This window comes from Argiope bruennichi, chromosome 3, assembly GCF_947563725.1.
Source record: "Argiope bruennichi chromosome 3, qqArgBrue1.1, whole genome shotgun sequence".
Classification (NCBI taxonomy): domain Eukaryota; kingdom Metazoa; phylum Arthropoda; class Arachnida; order Araneae; family Araneidae; genus Argiope; species Argiope bruennichi.
Window position 1 is genome coordinate 65,898,019 of NC_079153.1, and position 19,137 is coordinate 65,917,155.

The window sequence follows — 19,137 nt, forward strand, 5'->3', positions numbered from 1 at the left end:
TAGCGACGTTTGCATGCTTGTGACATAGCGCAAATGCAAGTCTGGCAGACAATAGACCTTTTGAGGGATTTGTTTCTAAATTTTGTAAATATATCTACATTTGCTGAGACTGTGAACGAAATCTCATTTACCTAAGTTGTTACACTTTTGAATTAGCGCATTTATATGCATAGCGAAGAATAAAAAGACATTCGGTCAACCACTTGACAGATTTTTTTCTAAATTTGATATATATCTACATTTTGGATGTTAAATTTGTTACCAAATCTTATCCATCTAATTCTCTTCGTTTTGCTGTTTTTGTGTTAACTTACATCCGAATAGACACTCGAACATCCGAATAGACAGACCTCCTCTAAATGAATCTGCTTAAAATTTTGATTAAAATCTACAAATTTGGAATAAAGACTATACACCAACTTTCATTCATTTAGTTGAAAGCATTTTTCAGTTATTGTATTTACAGACTATAATGTTATAATTCCAAAAATGTATTTTTCTGACTCAAAGAGACGAAATATGGGGATCAAAATCTCGTGTTCGAATTCGAATTTTACAATATTTTCATTTGTATACAGGAAAATAATAAGAGACATTCGAGCCTCTTGTCCAATTCATTATTTATGTTTAGTTTACTTTTTTTTTAAAAATTCTAAAATATAGAAACGATAGCATGAGTACAAAAAACTCATTTAACACTGTAGCAACATCCGTGTGTATAAACGACTCAAATAAAATATGAAAAGTTTCATTGTAAAATGTATCTCAATATTCTTTAAGGCTTATTAAAATTGAAAAAAAAACTTATACACAATTAAATGGGGATCACTAAAATGTTTATTTTTTTAATGTTCAATATGCTATTTTTTTAAAGATTTTAGTGAGTTTTTTTGAATGTTTAGTATGCTATTTTTTAATTTCAATACGCTTTTTTGAGTGTTTTTGTATGCTATTTTTAATCATATCACATTTTTACTGAGGAAGATTTTAAAATTTTAATGAATTTTTGTTCAAGAATTTAGTAAAAAATATAATAAACTCTCCCTTTATAAGCTTTTACTGTAAGTTGTAAAGCAGTAACAATTTTTAAAAAACTTTTTTAGAAGTTTACATTCTGCCATTAAAGCATTTTGAACGATTCTTTTCATTCGATTTGATTTTATTTGATTTAACATGTTACATTTTACTAATATAACAGCATATAAACATTTATAAGTTAAACTATACATATCTGTGCAGTTGTGAAATTTGGGAAGAAAATTCATTGTCTGGTAAGGAAAAGGAATTCTATAGTATTTTTTCCCGACTCCAATTTCAGATGAAACTTTGATAACTGATTCGTGTTTACGTTTAAAATCAGGCTAAGCCTTGATGCACTACCATATAAAGTAAAAGCAAGGTGAAAAACTGCTGCATTACGCCCTTGTTCATCATCAAGACTATGACAGCAAAACTCTATCATCTGCATTTTTTTACGCTTATTATGCTCGGAAGTTTTAGTTTCGTGTAATGTCGTTGACATGCAGGACATCGCATGCGAATATTTTTGTTTAACATCAGCGTGCAACACGCCAAGGGCGGCCGTCTTCAACGACCTGCTTCATTCAGAACTAATAACTAACGTCGGAGAAAGGAGCCATTAAGTACTTTTTTATTACTAGATTAATGGATTTCTCAAACAGGAAGAGTTGTAAAGCGCGTAATTGAATTAACAAACTGAAAATTAATTTCCTTGTTTATGAGCTATTATCAAAGTGATTTGGTCATAATTTTTCTCATATATAATTATTAATTATAATTGTCAAAATATTTTAATCATCAAGAGATTCAAACTTGGGATTTTATTGAAACTCAACGTTTCAGAAATCCCTGAGACCAAAAACGCATTTTTGGAATTATGTCAGTCTATTCTGTGAACATGGTTACTCAAAAATGGTTTGTTATCCAGCTGAAAATTGCTAGATGAAGTTTGGTATGTTGTTTTAAACCAAAATTTGCAAATTTTTTCAATTTCTTTTTAATGAAATCTGTACAAAGGGCGTTTGTCTGTCTATATATTTGCAAACAAGTGAACACGATAAATACAAACGTAAGAGTTAGATGGATAAAATTTGGCTAGTAGTTTAAGCATTTAAAGCAGGGGGGGGGGCATTAAGTCGATCGCGATCGACCGGTGGACCACCAAGATATTTGGGGGTGAACGCCTTTACTAAGACCTAAGACGTGCGTGCTGAAAGAAACACATTTATGGAAAACAGACGGCTGTTATTATTATGTTTGTATCTTGCTATTCTTATTATGTTTGCAGTGATGTAGATAAGTACATATTCCGCATTTATTATAAAGTTATAAACAAATACGGTAGACTCTTTTCTTTAGCTCACCACAACTACATCACTGGGTGGACCGCAACGTCTTGAAAAAATTAGAAGTAGCCTGTACTCTGGAAAAATCTGCCCACCCTGAATTAAAGTATATATTTGTGTCAAATGTTGAACTATATCCGTTAAAGGCTTGATTATCTATAGGGTTTGTACAATCGCAGCCATGTAAAGGCGACAGTTCAAAAATACAATGAGTTAAATAAATAAAGTTTATTAAGGGATCATTGTGATAATATCAAGTTTTGAGAAATTTTGGTAGAAAAAATACATCCAAACAGTACGCATTCTTTTCTTCAGTATATACTGAGTACAAAAGCTCAATTGCGGGATTCTGAAAATAAGTTGTTTTCTCGTGACATTCACGGGTTTGCTCAATTGCTTTCATTTTTGTGCTATTGGTAGAGGGGGAATGCCACCCTTGTTTAAAAGTAAGAGAGAAAGTTTTAGGAAAATCATTTCTCCTGGCTTTATTTTTCAAGCTTTAATTTAATGTTTTTACTTCTCTTTATATGAAGTATCCTAAGAGAAAGTGCCGCAATCGTCAAAAATTTGTTCAGTCGATTTTGATGAATCTCTACGTCTCAAACAACCACAATTTCAACACAATTTTGGAATTTTGTTTATTTCTTTGTCAATGTTTGGTACATATCGTAGTGTGGAAGTTTGGAGAGGGAGATGTTAGCTCAAGTGTCGTCCTCGTCAACTAACCGCGGTTAAAATTACGAAGTCCGTCCCAAAATAAGCCCTAGTGTTGCTTTAAAACGGGAAGTTAATATAATTAAAACTAAAAAAAGTTATGAACATGTTAATTCAAATGTTTAATGAGTTAGTATGATAAAATTTGATGTGTAGTATTTACATCAACTTTGCAGATTTCTATCAATATTTGGGCGAAATGCGTCGGAAACAATCTGTCTACCTGGCTTCCATATGTATATGAACTCAATAAAGCTAATTTTGGGCTAAATCTATCGATGTTGGATAAGCTATTTTCTTTTCTGTATATTCACCTGCATGATTTGCGTCAAATTTGAAGTCTAATCGGTGGAAAGAAAATTGTCAAAAATGCATAATATAGCTATTTTCATCATATTACGAGATTTGAAATATTCCATATAGTATCATGATATTGGGAGAGGGAAGGGGATACTCACTCTTGTACAAAATTTAAATTAAAAATTGTGGGTATTACAAAGCCTACAAAACGAGCTAGAAAACCTAATGGTAGCTTAATTAGGTCAGGTGTGAATTTTAAAAAAACTGCAAATGTGGGAAAACATTTTTTGGGTTTCTTGAAATTTTATTTAAGCGAAATTTTTGGAATTCCCATTAAAAGTATGCGTTACAAATAAGAAAATAAATGAAAAAATTTTAGAAGGATAACTAGGTTATATTTAGAAAATTTAACCTAGTCGAAAAACAAAACAAAACGAACCACAGCAACAAAAAATAAACGAAAACAAACCAGAATCGTCAAAATATGCGTGTAAGTATTTTTTTCATCTATCCGAATTGGAGATAAAAAAATGATTCTATTCTGAATGAGCTATTCTACGGATTCATATGTAACTATATAGAAAAATGAAAATTTTATTTCAAAATAGAAAAAAACTTACTTTTTGGTGGCTATTCTGAGCTAATAGTCAACAGAAAATGAGTTTCATTCTGATAACCGAGAAAAAAATTGTTAGCTACAAATTTAATTTTCGATACTTTATTTTAGAATATCAACCATTATCATATCATTTGAGATTGCCGAATAAGACTTTTACAATAGGTTCTTTTTTCTGTTGGCAAATTCAGGCCGGAAAATACTTATTTCCGATAGAAAATGAGTATTTTTGCTTTTTTTTAAAATCAGAAATAGTAAGATTTCTAACAGAAAAGTACTTATAAGCATTTTCAACAAAACCTTTTTGCAACTAAGTCGATTTAAAAAAAATCCGAGTATCATTCTAAAATTTTTATTAATTATTCTCTTTTATAGCACATGAACTAAAGTGAAAGTCAAAAATTTCTTTCAAATTAAAAATAATATTTTCCTAAAGCTGCAGTTTTTTAAAAAAAATTACTCCTGAATTGATTAAGCTATCATAACCTTCGACAACTCATTTTATGGCTTTTTAATATCAGAAGCTTTCGATTTAAAACTTTCCTTTCAAATAAATGGCTTTTAATTAAACTGGAAAAATTGATTTTTCGCCTTTAATCCTGCTACTTTATCCAATAACAAAGTGGGTACAAACAAGTAACGAATATGGTATTTCAACTTCCACCCCATCCCCTTATACTATAGTATCTGGTAGCACATCCAGATATAAGCATCTATTTGAAATAGCTAAATCAACACATTAAACCAATATAATTGCTGTTATGTATTTTTTACCCTCTCAATATTTGATTGGACTAGTCTAAATCAATCATAAAGTAAAGATATAAAATTTTATCAGTCTAATTATGTTTTTGCATTTGATCTTTACAGAAAGACTGCATGATTTTTGGACTGAAAGATGATATTTTTGAGTATACTATTATTTTCTCCAAGTAATACAATATACATGAGAAAGTTTAAGTTGATAAGTTATAAAGTACTACGGAGATCAAACTTCCCCCTGCAATTTTTTTTTTTGTAAAATAGTAAATAAAATTATATTTTATGGCTCGTTTAAAGTTAGGAGAGATATCTAATTGAATTGCAAACTCGGGATCGAAAATAAGAAAAATACATGGGAGGCCAAAGTCCTAAACACTATTCCATCTCATGTTTAGTCAAGTCTCTATATTTAGTTATAATAAATGCTTTTTTTGTGTGTAAAATCGCATCTTTTCAGAAGACACCTATATAGATAAACTTAAAAAGAAAAATCTTATCTAAGTATAAAATTTGATCCAAATCATTAGAGCAGTCTCAGAGATACATGAATTAAATTTATATACAGTGGCTCAAAAAATTGAGAGTACACCTTACTTTTACTTGATAAATTCGACTTTCAATATAAATAATACATTACTGGGAAGTGCAAACATGTTTTTATTTTTACACATAACAAATGGTTTAATTTAGAGAAATCAACGAAAAACTTCTAAATTTAAAAGTTTCAGAAGCTTTTAAATAAACATACGCAGAATTTTGCCTCAACAAATTGAGAATACACCAATGAAATTCTTGTAATATCTCGGGTAGAAAGAACGTGTCAGTATTTAGTTACATGTCTTTTGGATTTTATAATGGCCTGTAAACCACGTGGTACCGATTCGACCAATTTTTTGGTAGTATCTGAAGATATTTTACCCCATTCTTCTTGCAACACTTGTTTTAAATGGGTTTTGTTTCTAATTTTGTGTTTTTGGACCATTGCTTCGAGTGTGGCCCATAGATATTCAATGGTATTGATTTCGTGATACTGAGGTGGTGTGTGTATTTACTGTTTACAATGAAAAAGACACCATATTTTGACGTTACGTGCATTCTGTTTGGGGTCGTTGTCCTACTGGAAAATGAAATTTCCATCTAAACCCAAATTCTTAGGACTTTCCTTTAGATTGCTGCCAAGTATATCCAAGTAAACCATATCGTTTATAATGCCATCTATAAAAATTAAATTTCCTACCACGGATGAAGCCATGCAACCTCAAACAATGACGGAGTCACCATCATGTTTAACTTTAGGACATAAATTTTTTGGATCCAAAGCAGTATTAGGCTTTCTCCATACAGTACGATGGCTGCCACTGCCAAAAATTTTGAGTTTTCTTTCAGCATTAAATATAGCTTTCTTCCAAAGGTTATTGGTCTTCAATTGACGAGTTTTTTGCAAACTTCAAATGCTTTTTCTGAATTTGTAAGCTGATGCACGGTTTCTCTAACAAAGCGACTTATATATCCAGCTTGTCTAATGGCATTTCGCATAGTTTCAGCACTTACACTTCTGCCTATCATTTGAAAAGTTTCTGCAACAAGTTGGATGAACCATATGGTAGTAGCAATCTGAAGGTAAGTGTTAAAAATTTGGGTTTAGACGGAAATTCCATTTTCCAGCAGGACAACTACCCCAAACAGAATGCATGTAACGTCAAAATATGGTCTTTTTTTATTGTAAACAGCAGTTACACACACCACCACCACAGTACCCAGACATCAATGCTATTAAGTATTCGTGGACCATACTCGAAAAAGTGGTTCAAAAACAAAACCCATTTAAAACAAGTATTGAAAGAAGAATGGGGTAAAATATCTTCAGATACCAGCAAAAATGGGTCGAATCAGTACCATGATGTTTAGAGGCCATTATAAGAGCCAAAAGATATGCAACTTAATAATGACACTTTGTTTCTATGCGTGATATTGCAAAAATTTCATTGGTGTACTCTCAATTTTTTGACGTTCTGCGTTATTTATTTAGAATGCTTCTGAAACTTTTCAATTTAGAAGTTTTTCTTTGATTTTTTCTTTCATTTATTATGTATATTATTATAAATTATATCATTTATTATTTGTAAAAATAAAAACATGCTTGCACTTCCCAGTAATGTGTTATTTAAATTGAAAGCCGGATTTATCAAATAAAAGTAAGGTGTACTCTCAATTTTTTGAGCCACTGTATATATACAAGAACTGCTCGTTTAAAGTTTTAAAATGCAGTTAAAATTAAAGATTTGAATCAAGTCTTATCATGAGATATTTTTTCTGAATATATAGCTAATTTTCTTCTTTTACTGTGGAACAGTATATAAAGTTCATATTAATAAAATTTCATTGATGTTTATTTTGAAATTCAAGATGAATGAAAATAGTATTAACTTTTCTAATACTTAATTCACAAAAACTCTCAAAATCAAGAATTGTATTTTTTTATTTTAGTTATTGAGTTTATTTACATGGACAGTGAAATTATTGAACAAAAAAAATCAAATCTTTTTTTTGGAATTGCAAAAAAATGAATCACGTAATTAAAATGGCCCAACTAAAATGGTTTTAAAGTTCTAAAGTTTTAAAAAAAATTAATAAATCTATCTGTTCGAAAAAAAAAACGAAATAATTTATTAAATTACTGCTAAGAAATATAAAAATTATAAAAAAAGCAAAATAACAAAACATAAACGGAAAAGGTAATTTCTTATACTATTAGAAAAAATTATTCATATTATTCGAGAACATTTTGGTTTCATCGACGCATAGTTAGTTTTTGATCATGCATTGTAAAAGGGATTCTTATATTGAAGTATACAAGCATGCTAAAGGTGGATTTTAATCAATTTTTTAAAGTTACATTTTTCTATTATAATTTTCAACTATAAAATAATAATTATAATATAAATATTTTCAATTATAATATAAATATTTTCAATTATAAAATAAATATAAATGCTTAATATTCAAATATAAGTAATGCAATTATTACTGAAAAGATTTTCTATTTGTTACAGAGCTTTAAATAAAATAAGAAACGAGAAATTATTTAATATTTTGAGTATAGTTTTTAAATAAAAATTCCTTTCACTGAATTTTGCTAGCACGAATTTTATTTTTTTACCAGATGAGTCATTTTTTTAAGAGTTAAACTCCGAATTTAAATTATTTTAGACATTTTGGAGAACAGTAGTCTGTATAAAATATTTAATACGAGTATTTTTGAAAGAATATTCCTTAAACTCAAGATGGAGTGAGGCGTTTATATTAATTTTCCTGAAAGTATGTTTTCGTTATTCCTGATTTATAAATAATTTTTTAATTCCTGCATTGAATGAATTAGAGATGAATTCAAAGACATTCAGTAATTTTAGTATCATTACAAAATATATAGTTGATAATTAAAAGTTTAACTGAAAGAAGTAGTATGTTTGGGAATGAAGCAAAGAATTAATGAGTTTTGAAATAATGACAAATTGAATAATATAAAACAGAATTTATTGATTATTCTTACATAAAGTAGGGCAACATTTGCATTTTACACAAAACATAGCTGTCTTCCACCAACATAATTATTTAACTAACATTGAATTGGTTTTAAATTTTGAAAATAACAGGCATTGATACTTCAAAAGAATTTAATCTTTACGGTTACAATACTGTACAAATAAATACTAATAAATAAATACCATTCTGACCAAGCCCGGCAATGAAAAAAAACAAAAACATTTTTATAAATTAACAAGTAAGAAAAGTTCTTTATCCTCAGCATTTCAAAGAAGACTCATAGATTCACAGGTCATTTCTGATCTGTCTATGAATTTCAGCTGAGACGAACCATTTTCATAGAGCTTTATTCCGAAATTTATTTCGAGAAGACAGGCTTAAGCTACGGGTGCTGCAGGATAGGTATGGATATGCTTGACAAGGGTTGTTGGAGCACCTCCTGCGGTAACAACGGTGGGCAACAAGTAGGTTCCGCTCTTTTCCTTATCAGCCTTGGTGAATTCAGTGACATGGGGGTTACCGATCTTGTATGTTGGACCATCATAGGGCCTGGGAACGATTGGCTGTTCAGTGCTGGCGGACCTTCCAGAGGCAAGGTGGCTTGTGGCAAGACCGGCATAACCTTGGGAACCATAGGGGTTCCTTGCTGGGTAGACACTGGCAGCGGAGGCTTGGTAGGTAGTGCCGGTAGCATACTGGCTTCCAGAAGAAGCGCTGTTGGAGGCAGCGGCAGCGGCAGCATTAGCGGCGTACTGGCTGCTGACAGTGGATGGGTATTGGTTGCTGTTGGATGTGGCATACTGGTTACCGCTCAAAGCGTTGTTAGAGAAAGCATTCTGCTGAGGTTGGACGTAGGGGTAGACGGATGTTCTGGTGGCAGAAGAGGTAGATGCAAATCGGGCGCCAGATGAAACAGGTCTAACTTGTCGGTTGGCGTTTGTGCTTGCGGATGAGGATGGATTTCTTCGGGAAGCTTGTTGACCAGAAGCTTGACCAGACTGTGATCCTTGGCCGTGGGCATGGGCATGGGGATGATAATAGGGTCGCTCGACAATAACACCTGCTGGAGGAGGTTCAGCGTAGATTTGAACATTGGCTGGGCTTTGGGTTCCCATTCCTGGTTCGTTCGATTTGACTTCAGCTCTGAATCCGTATTCATCGGCAACATAGTCGACGTGACGGAAGACACCGAAGGGGTCAGTATATCCGTAGCTGCCACGGACAGCACCATTGTTGTCGGATGATTCTTGTCGGTTCATGATGGTGCCGAATTCATCAGTACTTTGGAATCCGAAGTCGTAAGGTTCAGCTCGGGCAGTTTCCTAGGTAAATGATTAAAATATCCTGTTAGGGTAGATTGTAATTATGATGAAATTTAACATAAAAATTCTATTAAAAGGACAAAATGAGGCATCTTTAAGCTACCATATAATTATACTGTTTTAATAAAAAATATATAATGTTGAGAAAGTTTAAAAGTACACAAATAAAAATAAATTTCTTGATTTTATACGAATTTTACAGCTTTGTATATAGAAATCAATACATTAACATATATATATATATATTTTAAATAAGAAATCATGCAAATTTTTAGATTTATAGTTTTCTCTTAGTTGTAATGCTTAATTGTTTATAAAACTCGCATTAAGAAATATTTGAAAATTCTTCTTTTTTTCCTTTCGTTATTTTACTGTTGAAAATTTCGCAAAGGAATTTAAATTGTTTGCATTTCTGTAATATAAAATGCTAACTTTATCCTCATGGTATTCGTTTTTTTAAAAAGAAAAAGGCTTACCACTGCAATGTATTGCAATTATTTTATATATGTCAATTAATCTATAACAGTATATATTAATATTCAGCAAAATATTTATGAATCAGGTATATGTGTTATGATCGAATTTAAGATTACTTTTATGGTAAATCTTAATTCTGAACCATTAGCAAAATAAAATTTAGCGAGCTAACGACGCTTTTATTATAGAATTTAATCGAATTAAATTGAGGTTAAGCTAATAAAAGAAAAATAAATTATAAGATAAAGGTTAATGATTTTATTTTTTTAACTTCTTTTTGTTTTCTCTTTTTTTAAACAGTAAATTTGAGAAAAAATTATATTTTGACCTTCAATTCTGAGAAATGAATCATACTTACATAGTAATCAGCATTGTAGCTCTGTCGAGCATAATTGGGAGATAACTGCTGTTCTCGTGCTGCTTGATCATCGGAATAATCTTGTGCTAAAGCACAGCCAATGAGCACAAGGCATAGAAGACTCTGAAAATATTTTTTCAAACGAGTTATTAATAATTATACTATCGGCATTTATTAGAGTATCTATATTTATATTTATATCTATATTTTTTTCAAAATATAAAGGAATCAGGATTATAAAAATCGATGCGATGCAGTATAAGCTAAATTGAAATCTTAGAGAACTATCAGTGGAGGATTTTCGACTGTGGAGCATAGGGCTGCGAGTGATTAAAATTAATTTTCTACCAAGTAATTAAGTTTGTAAAAAAAATATATGAATTATATTAGGAAATAATATTTTATAAAATATGATTGGTAAGGTTTCTTTTTAAATACTTATAAACAGCGAAAGACAGCTTTTGCGTATTGAATACAAACACGAGTGGAAGAGATAGTGGGAACCATAACAGATAAATAAAATCAAATGTGTATTTTCACAAAGTTAATAAAATAAAAATGATGGATTCGACTTAAAATAAATCACTAAAATGTTTAAGAAATATTAAAATCTTACAGAATTCAATATCACTTTAATACTAATTGGGAGAGTAAATTGTTTCATCGCGTTGTATCGTGAAAATAAATTGGACATTTTATTAAAATAGAGGCCTTATCTTATAGTATTCATTGACGAGGGCCGCAAAATACTGAAATTCGTCAGTGAGAACTATGATTTAAAATCATTGAAATATTTAATTATTTTTATCAATTATTTCAGAAAATAGTTTCATTTAAAAAGTTCTAATAAATAGTAAAATAAATAGTAAATAATAGTAAATAAATAGTAAAAGTTTTACATAGTTGTAAAATCTTTCGTTAATAACGTTTTGAAAAGATTAATTAGAAAGATTATTTAACAGTCAAACTCTGGTGCTGCCCTCTAAGAGTTTTTAATAGAAATATAATAAGTATAATCGAAGAATATAATTAAAATTAATATTAAAGCACTGAACTTTGGTGCTGCCCTCTAAGAGTAAATAAAAGAACTAAAATAAGATAACTGAACGATGAAATTAAGTCTACATAAAAAAGAACTAATAGTTAAAACACATTATATTTTTTAATCAAATTTAATTGTTTAAACCAATATGTGCGATATTTATGATTTAATCCGCCTATAATGTTGAAAATTATGAAGGCGGGAGAATAAATCAGACTATAGTATTATTTTAAAATAAGCATGAGATTTCCTCTGAAATTAAAAATTAAATATTGAACTCAGAAGAAATGTGGATCAACTAAAATTTTAAATTTAGAAAAGAACTGCTTCTCATTTCAGACAAAACAGATATTGTTGATTTTTGGAACGCGATTAATTTTATAAATCAAGCAAAGCACACAAAAATTCTATTTTTTTAAAATATAAAATTGAATGAAGACTAAAACTTTGGAAGAAAAAATACACGAGAAACGCATAAAAGAAGTAAGCTGACAATCAGATTGATTCCAACTCATTAGAGCAATTTATTATTATTATTTTTTAAATTACTGCCCTTCTATGCAATATCTTTCAGTATTTTTTTAACTATAGAACTATAAAAACACATAGGACAAACTATAAAACTGTTTTACTATTATTTAGATTTATCAATACTATTTAATCAAGTAAACTCATTAAAGTTATTATTGTTAATTAAATGCTTACTTTAAAAAATTGAGATAAATTTGAATATTTAGCTAAAATTTTGACTTAAAAATAAGTTTTTTTTGCATTAAAAATGACTTTGTATAATTTGCTATACAATAAAGGAAAACCATTTTACCTTTGCGAACATCCTGAGAATGGAAATAAGCTGAGAAAACTGCTGATATGTTGGAATAGGTTATCCAATTCGAAGACACTCGAAGATGTGATGCACAGTGAAAGTCAAAACCGTCTTTTATACTAAACACCGACGCTTCTTCTTTAGCATGTGACACTTTTTCTGACCCCTTTTTTAGCATTGTCAACGCTTACTTGGGTGTGAGCATCCTTCTGGAAAAAACATAATATTAACAAATATAAATAATGATTTTTTTTTCTTAACTCAAAACGAAGATCCTTAGAACTTTCGAAATTCGGCCGCAGAGGGCGTTAGCTGTTGTCTGACGTAAGAGGGCGGGAATCGGAAAAAGTGAGGCGTTGATTGTTTTGTTTCATCATTTATTATTATTTCTTTCTTTTTTCTACTTAAAACTATTGTATCATTTCGTTCTGAGTAGGAATAATTAGTTTTCACTTTCAGAGATAATTGGACGAATTATTGTAAATCCTTTGAATTATAAGAAAATATTAGTTCCGTATTTATTCAGATGTATGCGCACTTTACAAATTTGCTTCATATACATGTATGTATGCATACTATAATTTTCTATGCGTACTGAAATTTTTGCTTTTATATTGAAAAAAAAATCACAAAAATTTTGAATTTAGAAAATCTAGACTGTTATTAATAGAATTTCCCAAACAAAATTAAACTTGCGTCTAGAGCATTATAGCAATAAAATCCAATGATCTACTTAATTATGCCTTTTGAGAGACATGTAATCAAAAAATAAAAAAAAGTTCTTATATTACGTTCTTTGAGGATAAATCTAGTAAAAAAAATCACACATAATTAAAATATGCAAGTAATATTACTCAGTTATGTAAGTATATGCAAAGCATTTCAGAATAGTAAATTTTAATTTTTTAATTATTTACTTTTTATCCTTAAACTCAAATGTAATATGGAGAATAGGTTCCCAAAGAAATAATGACATTATTTAGATTTTTAATAAAAACTAAATAAATTTTGGTTTCGTCATTATTTTTGTATTCTTAAATTCTATTTAATAAGACATTATAACTCCATCTAATAATCTGGGTCTCCAAGGTAAGAAACTGTATATTTAAAAAGTACTATAAGGTTTTTTTACCTGTTACTTTAACTTTTATTTTTTTAACCTGTTACTGTTTTTTATCTTTACCTGTTAATCTTTTCCCTAATTCAATGTTTTTATAATAGTCAAACAAGTTTCACTTTGCTGAATGCAGAATGCTTAGAATAAAATATTTATGAAATTAATTCTTTATTTAATCAAAGGAGAAACATAATATTGCTAAATATATGTTTTACTATATCATATTTAAAAGGAAAAGATATACTTCAGTATAAATTGAAATGAAAGAATTTTATAAGTTAAAAAATAAATAATTGATACTTTCTAAAGAAGAAACAATCACTATCTCTGAATTTAAAACTTTAAAAAAACCTTTCTATTTTTCTTGAATTACCTGAAGAAAGTTTGTTTGAATTAAATGAACTATCCACTATATTTCAAAAAACTAAGAAAGTGATCTGAGAAGCAACTTGGGAGAACAGATCGATACCTATTTGAAAAATGATACTTTTTTTTCAGTTTCTGTTATATAAAGAATACCAAAAGGGAGTATTGTAAATCATCAAAAAATTCAAACGTTAATTCTAATGATTCTCAACGTTTCAAAGTACCCTGGGTCCAAAAAATAAAAAAAATTGAAATTTTATCTGCATATATGTCTGTGAACACGATATCTAAAAAAAAAGCTTTAAGCTAAACAGGTGAAATTTGGTATATAGTTTTTACACTAAATTTATAGAGATTTGTCAAATTTTCAACGAAATCCATTTAGAGGAAGTCCATCAACCAGGCAGTCCAAATTTAAGATGACACAGTAACTACAAAATGAAGTGAGATAGATGTATAAAATTTGAAAAGTAGATTTAACTTTTAAAGTGCAAATGAGTGTCAAATTTGGAAACCAGATCCTTCAATGGGTTGATCGTCTATCAGTCTGTTCTTTTGGCATGCAGTTAAAGGCGATAATTCAAAAACAGAGCATCGTAGGTAAATGAATGTTAGTTCACTGTTTAAGCATCTAAAATAGAAATCTTCAGTTGCAGTTCTGTGTTAAGTGCCGGCTTCAATTGGTTGGAAAAAATACAATATCGGTTTTCCGAGGCTTTTATATAAACCCTATCCTAACAGTTAATCGCTAAAAAATCGCCAAAGACGCTCGATAAAAGGTTTTTTTCATAATTAATCGCCAATGGCATCCAGTTAATAATATACATTTATTAGAGGATGTGCCAGAAAAATTTAGAGAAACTCCCGCTGGTGTTGATATTAATTCTCTAATGTTATTCGCATCACAATTGAAGTAATAGTTCATCAAAAAAAAAGATCCGATGCCTTAAATTGATTAAAATGAATTGATGAAAAATTTCTTTTTCCTTCGGACATAAACATTTGAACTTTTCTATACCTCTTTGAGAATTGGCAATTTTTTTATTTCCTTAATGTTATTTGCATCGCAATTGAAATTATAATTCATCATTCATCTTTGCGTTCATCCTCTCTATTCATGAAATTCGATATCGTAAAGGAAACATAAAATTCAATTTTGGCCTTTTTTCAATTGTTTCTTATCAGCTTTTACTTAAAAACAATTTTATTTTACAATCATATTATTAAAAAAAAGGTAAAATGATTGAATTAGAGTTTAAAGGGGCATTATATAAATAAAAAGCAACTATCACTAATTCTGATTTAGGAGTAATTTCTTTATCTCCGATATTGTGATTTGTATTTTGGAAAACTTAATTTATTAAGTCATACTATAAATTCAAAAAAGATATTCAATGTTAATTGGACCTTTTGTGGTTGAAAAGATTTTCTTTTCTTTTTTATGAACTTCAAGATCTTCAAACCTGATAGGTGGACGCTGCTTAATATTATCGCAATTAATATCATTCGTTTAATATTATCAAAATTTTCTGCTTCCGTATTGACATATTCAAATGCTCTCAACAATATTAATTTGGTTTTATCACTGCATTGTTTCATATTATCAAATTTGAAGTGGAGAGTTGACAGATTCTTCATTTTCAACCACATGTTAACAACTGATGGTCCTTGATTTCTTGTTACCCGTGAAAGGAAATATCTGTGAGTCAATACAATCTTTTGTCCGGACTAGAACGATTTGTATTGGTTTAAACGGTCATATCTGGCAAGAAATTTGTCGTAAAGTCTTAAACCTATATTATCTGTGATTGAATTTGGAAAGAAAAATGGATTTAAAAAAAAGGGGAGGGGGATATTGATTTGATTGTTAAAGACAAAATTAAAATTTAAAAAAACTGAATTCAATATTGTAAATTTTTTAAAACTGAGTTAACACAAGGAAAAGTTGAAAAATCTCTACTTTCTTTGTAAAATATTAAAAAAATCTTGAATTTTTTTGTGAATTTAACCAAGTAATAAACGTCCTCAGAAAACACCGAAATGCCTAAAACATTTTATAATTTGAAACATTTCATAAATGCTTCATGCATTTAAAATCGGTGTGCAAATTATTCAACAAATTAAAAAAAATAATAAAAGTACGAATTTTATTTTTTTTAAATAGAAATAATTGATCCCAATTGTATATCTGCTATACTGGACAAACCGATTCATTACGCATATGTGATTGCGTTTTTTTATGAACTTGTTTATTTCATCACTTTAAAATTTCTTTTCTTTTGTTAAGATATTAGAAAAGCACTCATCTGCTATGTAAAATATTTGATAAAATGGAAACTTTGCAACATTTTATAACATTCTGCCTTTGATAGTCGTTATGCCAAAATTTCTGGTACACTGAAATATTACAATTTTTGTGGTTTTACATCTGCAAGCCTGAAAGTTTATTCGTCAAATATCTTTTACAATTATGAAAAGGTTAGACTCACTAAGAAAATAAATATTCACTTAGATATTTATAATTTTTTTCATATTTCTTAATTCCTACTAAAAGTGTGATGCGAGAAAATTTTAAATTAAAAAGAAGTCTCATCGCCTCTTATCATTATGCATCTTTATTTCTTCCTCCGGTTGATTTGTATTATTTTTGCCGTTTTTAACTAGATTAGTTACTTATTAAATCTACTTCACTAAAATAATTTATTGAATTATGAGATAGAAGTTAACTATTGGAATTTTTTTGTTCTCTGTAGCCATACATTTAAAATGCAAATTAAAAAGCATTTAAATGTGTAATGAAATAAATGAAATGTAATTTTGTAGCTTCACTTCCTTATTTAAGTAGTACAGTTCTCAATAAAAGCACAATTTTCACTGAAATTTAGGAAAAAGACCTCGAATGGGGAATAATGTTAGGTGACTATCATATTTCTAATCAATTTCGTGAGGAAAACAATTTCAAGGACAGATGACTTATAACTAGCACTATATTCTTTGTTAGAAAAATTGCCAGGATTTCGGCTATTTCGTTTATCAAAAAAATAATTGTTTGAATAACTTGTGATTGTACAATGAGTAAAAATTAAAGTATCAGCTCAGAAAAGAATTATAGCAATTTTTTATCATAATATTTTCTGGAAATATTTTTTGTAAAGTGAATTAAACTTATTAAAAATCTAAAAAAAAAGGCTTTGTTATAAATGCTGTCTTAAATTTATCATAGGAATTAAATTTAAATATTATTTTTACTTACTGTACCTTAAAGATTACTTTAAATCGTATTCATCACACTCATACCAATAAGCGATACATTTGTTGGCCTGCTGGCCTATGGGCAGCACGTCATCCCCGTGATTTAGGCGTCTCGGGTTCGAATCCTGGTTCGGGAATGGTTGTTCTCTACTCTGTGTTCTATCTGTGAGTTGCGTGAATGAGCTCCTTTGTAAAAAAGGGTTGTGCAAGCGAGTGTGTGTGCTATCTTCATTTGAGCTAGAAGTCAGATTTCTGTCTTTGGGTGCTTAGAGGGGTCTTTACGCTCAGAAGCTACTTCGAAAAAAATTTGCTTAAAATAATCACACGACAACAACAACAATATATTTCATATCATCACTGTGGTGTGGAAAAAGGCTGGAAGCCTTTCTATATCTTGCTAAATTAAGGAGAAATTAAACAAAAGGTAAATAATTTATCGTTTGTTTCATATTTTTTTTATCAAAAAATAAATGTTTCTGCGAACATACTTCCTCATTTGACGAAAACCACTATGCCTGTTTATTAACAGCTATGCAACAATGTCAATAAAAATGTATATACAACAGATAATGAAATTTATGAAGAATTTATATGAAATATATTTCATTTACAAAATCATAGCGAATTAAAATAAATAAATAAAGAGATTTGAGTCTTGTGTGTGAAGCATTATAGCACGATAATGTTTTGGAGTTGATTGTACTTTAAAAAAAATTTAATTAAAAAATTATTCTTATTTGTATTATATAACATCAATAATATGCACACAAAAATTAAAGGCGATTCGAAACTCTTGTCCGGAAAATCGAAGAATGTCAATTCTTAAAAATTTGTTTAATTTATTGGTATATTTTTTTTATGCTTTTCATAAATATGGCAACTGTAACCTACACATATATAAACAAAATTATTCAATAATGATGCTTATGCGCAGAAAAGTAATTCAAAACAATTAAAATTGTAAAATATACTTATTGAAAAATATATTTTAGAATAATAATATGAAATTTATTAAAATTATAATTTAATATAATTTGAAAACTTATTAAAATTAGAGAAAAAAATTGTACAGAAATAAAAATGAAATTATTAAAAATTCAATACTTCGAATATGAAAATGGGGTTTGAACGATGTTTCCGCGGTTATTGAGGAAAAAACCTTAAAATTGAAATGTTTTTATTAAATCGAATAAAAATAAAAATAAACACTCTTCCTTAGTGAACATCAACTATTCCAAATTTTGGGACTTTTGAGTATTTTGAATGATTTTTGCATCATGTATGATGCATTGAGCGTACAAATGCTTAAATATTCAACCTATCCTGATTTAGTTTACCCAATAAAGAATAAGGAAAAATAGGTTAAAGGGATACCAACCTAGATCATAAGTCGCTGCTTACAGTTTGTATCCCAAGTATAAGCATTATCATGTTAAAATTAATTTATTTTAAGATTCCTTAAACAACTTCACAAGAAAAAAATTGATAAATTTACAGCACTGTAGTTACAGATTCAGAATACGTCAGGATTCAATGAATTCTTTTTTTTATTTTCTTTAGAAATACTGAAGGCGTAAATTCTAATTTCTGCTTTCATTTTGCATTATCTTTCGGAAGGACAATTGTAACATGAAACTTCATAATTGAGCTAGTCCCTTCCTATCACTTGTAAAAAATAATTTACTTATAATTTCAGCAATTTAAATTACTAGGAAATCGTATTTTTCATTCACTTGAGTAAAAGAATATTGTCTCCAGTAATTTCATAGTTTTGAATTTGAACTAAGATATATGTAATTATACAAATGCAAGATGCTAAAAGTGACTTACTATACTCAGATGAATATGTAATAAAAAATGTTTTTAAAAAAGGTTTTCAATTTTTTAAAACTTATGAATTTATCAATTGGTCTCTCGGAAACGAAAATTTAGTCTTGACTTTCTCCTATATGTATACTAACTACCACAATTTCTTTTATATACCGTAGTACATTGTAGAGAATAGAATATTCATTGGTACCTTTTTATTTGATGATGTGATAAAAAAATTGATACAATTTTTAACTGTAATCTTGA

At 29.0% G+C, this 19,137-nt stretch overlaps 1 protein-coding gene across 1 annotated transcript; it reads right to left on the bottom strand.

Annotated features, from left to right (window-relative positions):
- Positions 1-8,275: 8,275 nt before the first annotated feature.
- LOC129963844 (uncharacterized) lies at positions 8,276-12,405 on the bottom strand. The gene is made up of 3 exons (XM_056078419.1): positions 12,324-12,405; positions 10,459-10,581; positions 8,276-9,623 (listed from the first exon to the last, which is right to left on the bottom strand). Exons 1-3 carry the CDS (start codon positions 12,333-12,335, stop codon positions 8,679-8,681), a joined length of 1,080 nt encoding a protein of 359 aa, XP_055934394.1. The 5' UTR covers positions 12,336-12,405; the 3' UTR covers positions 8,276-8,678.
- Positions 12,406-19,137: the final 6,732 nt, after the last annotated feature.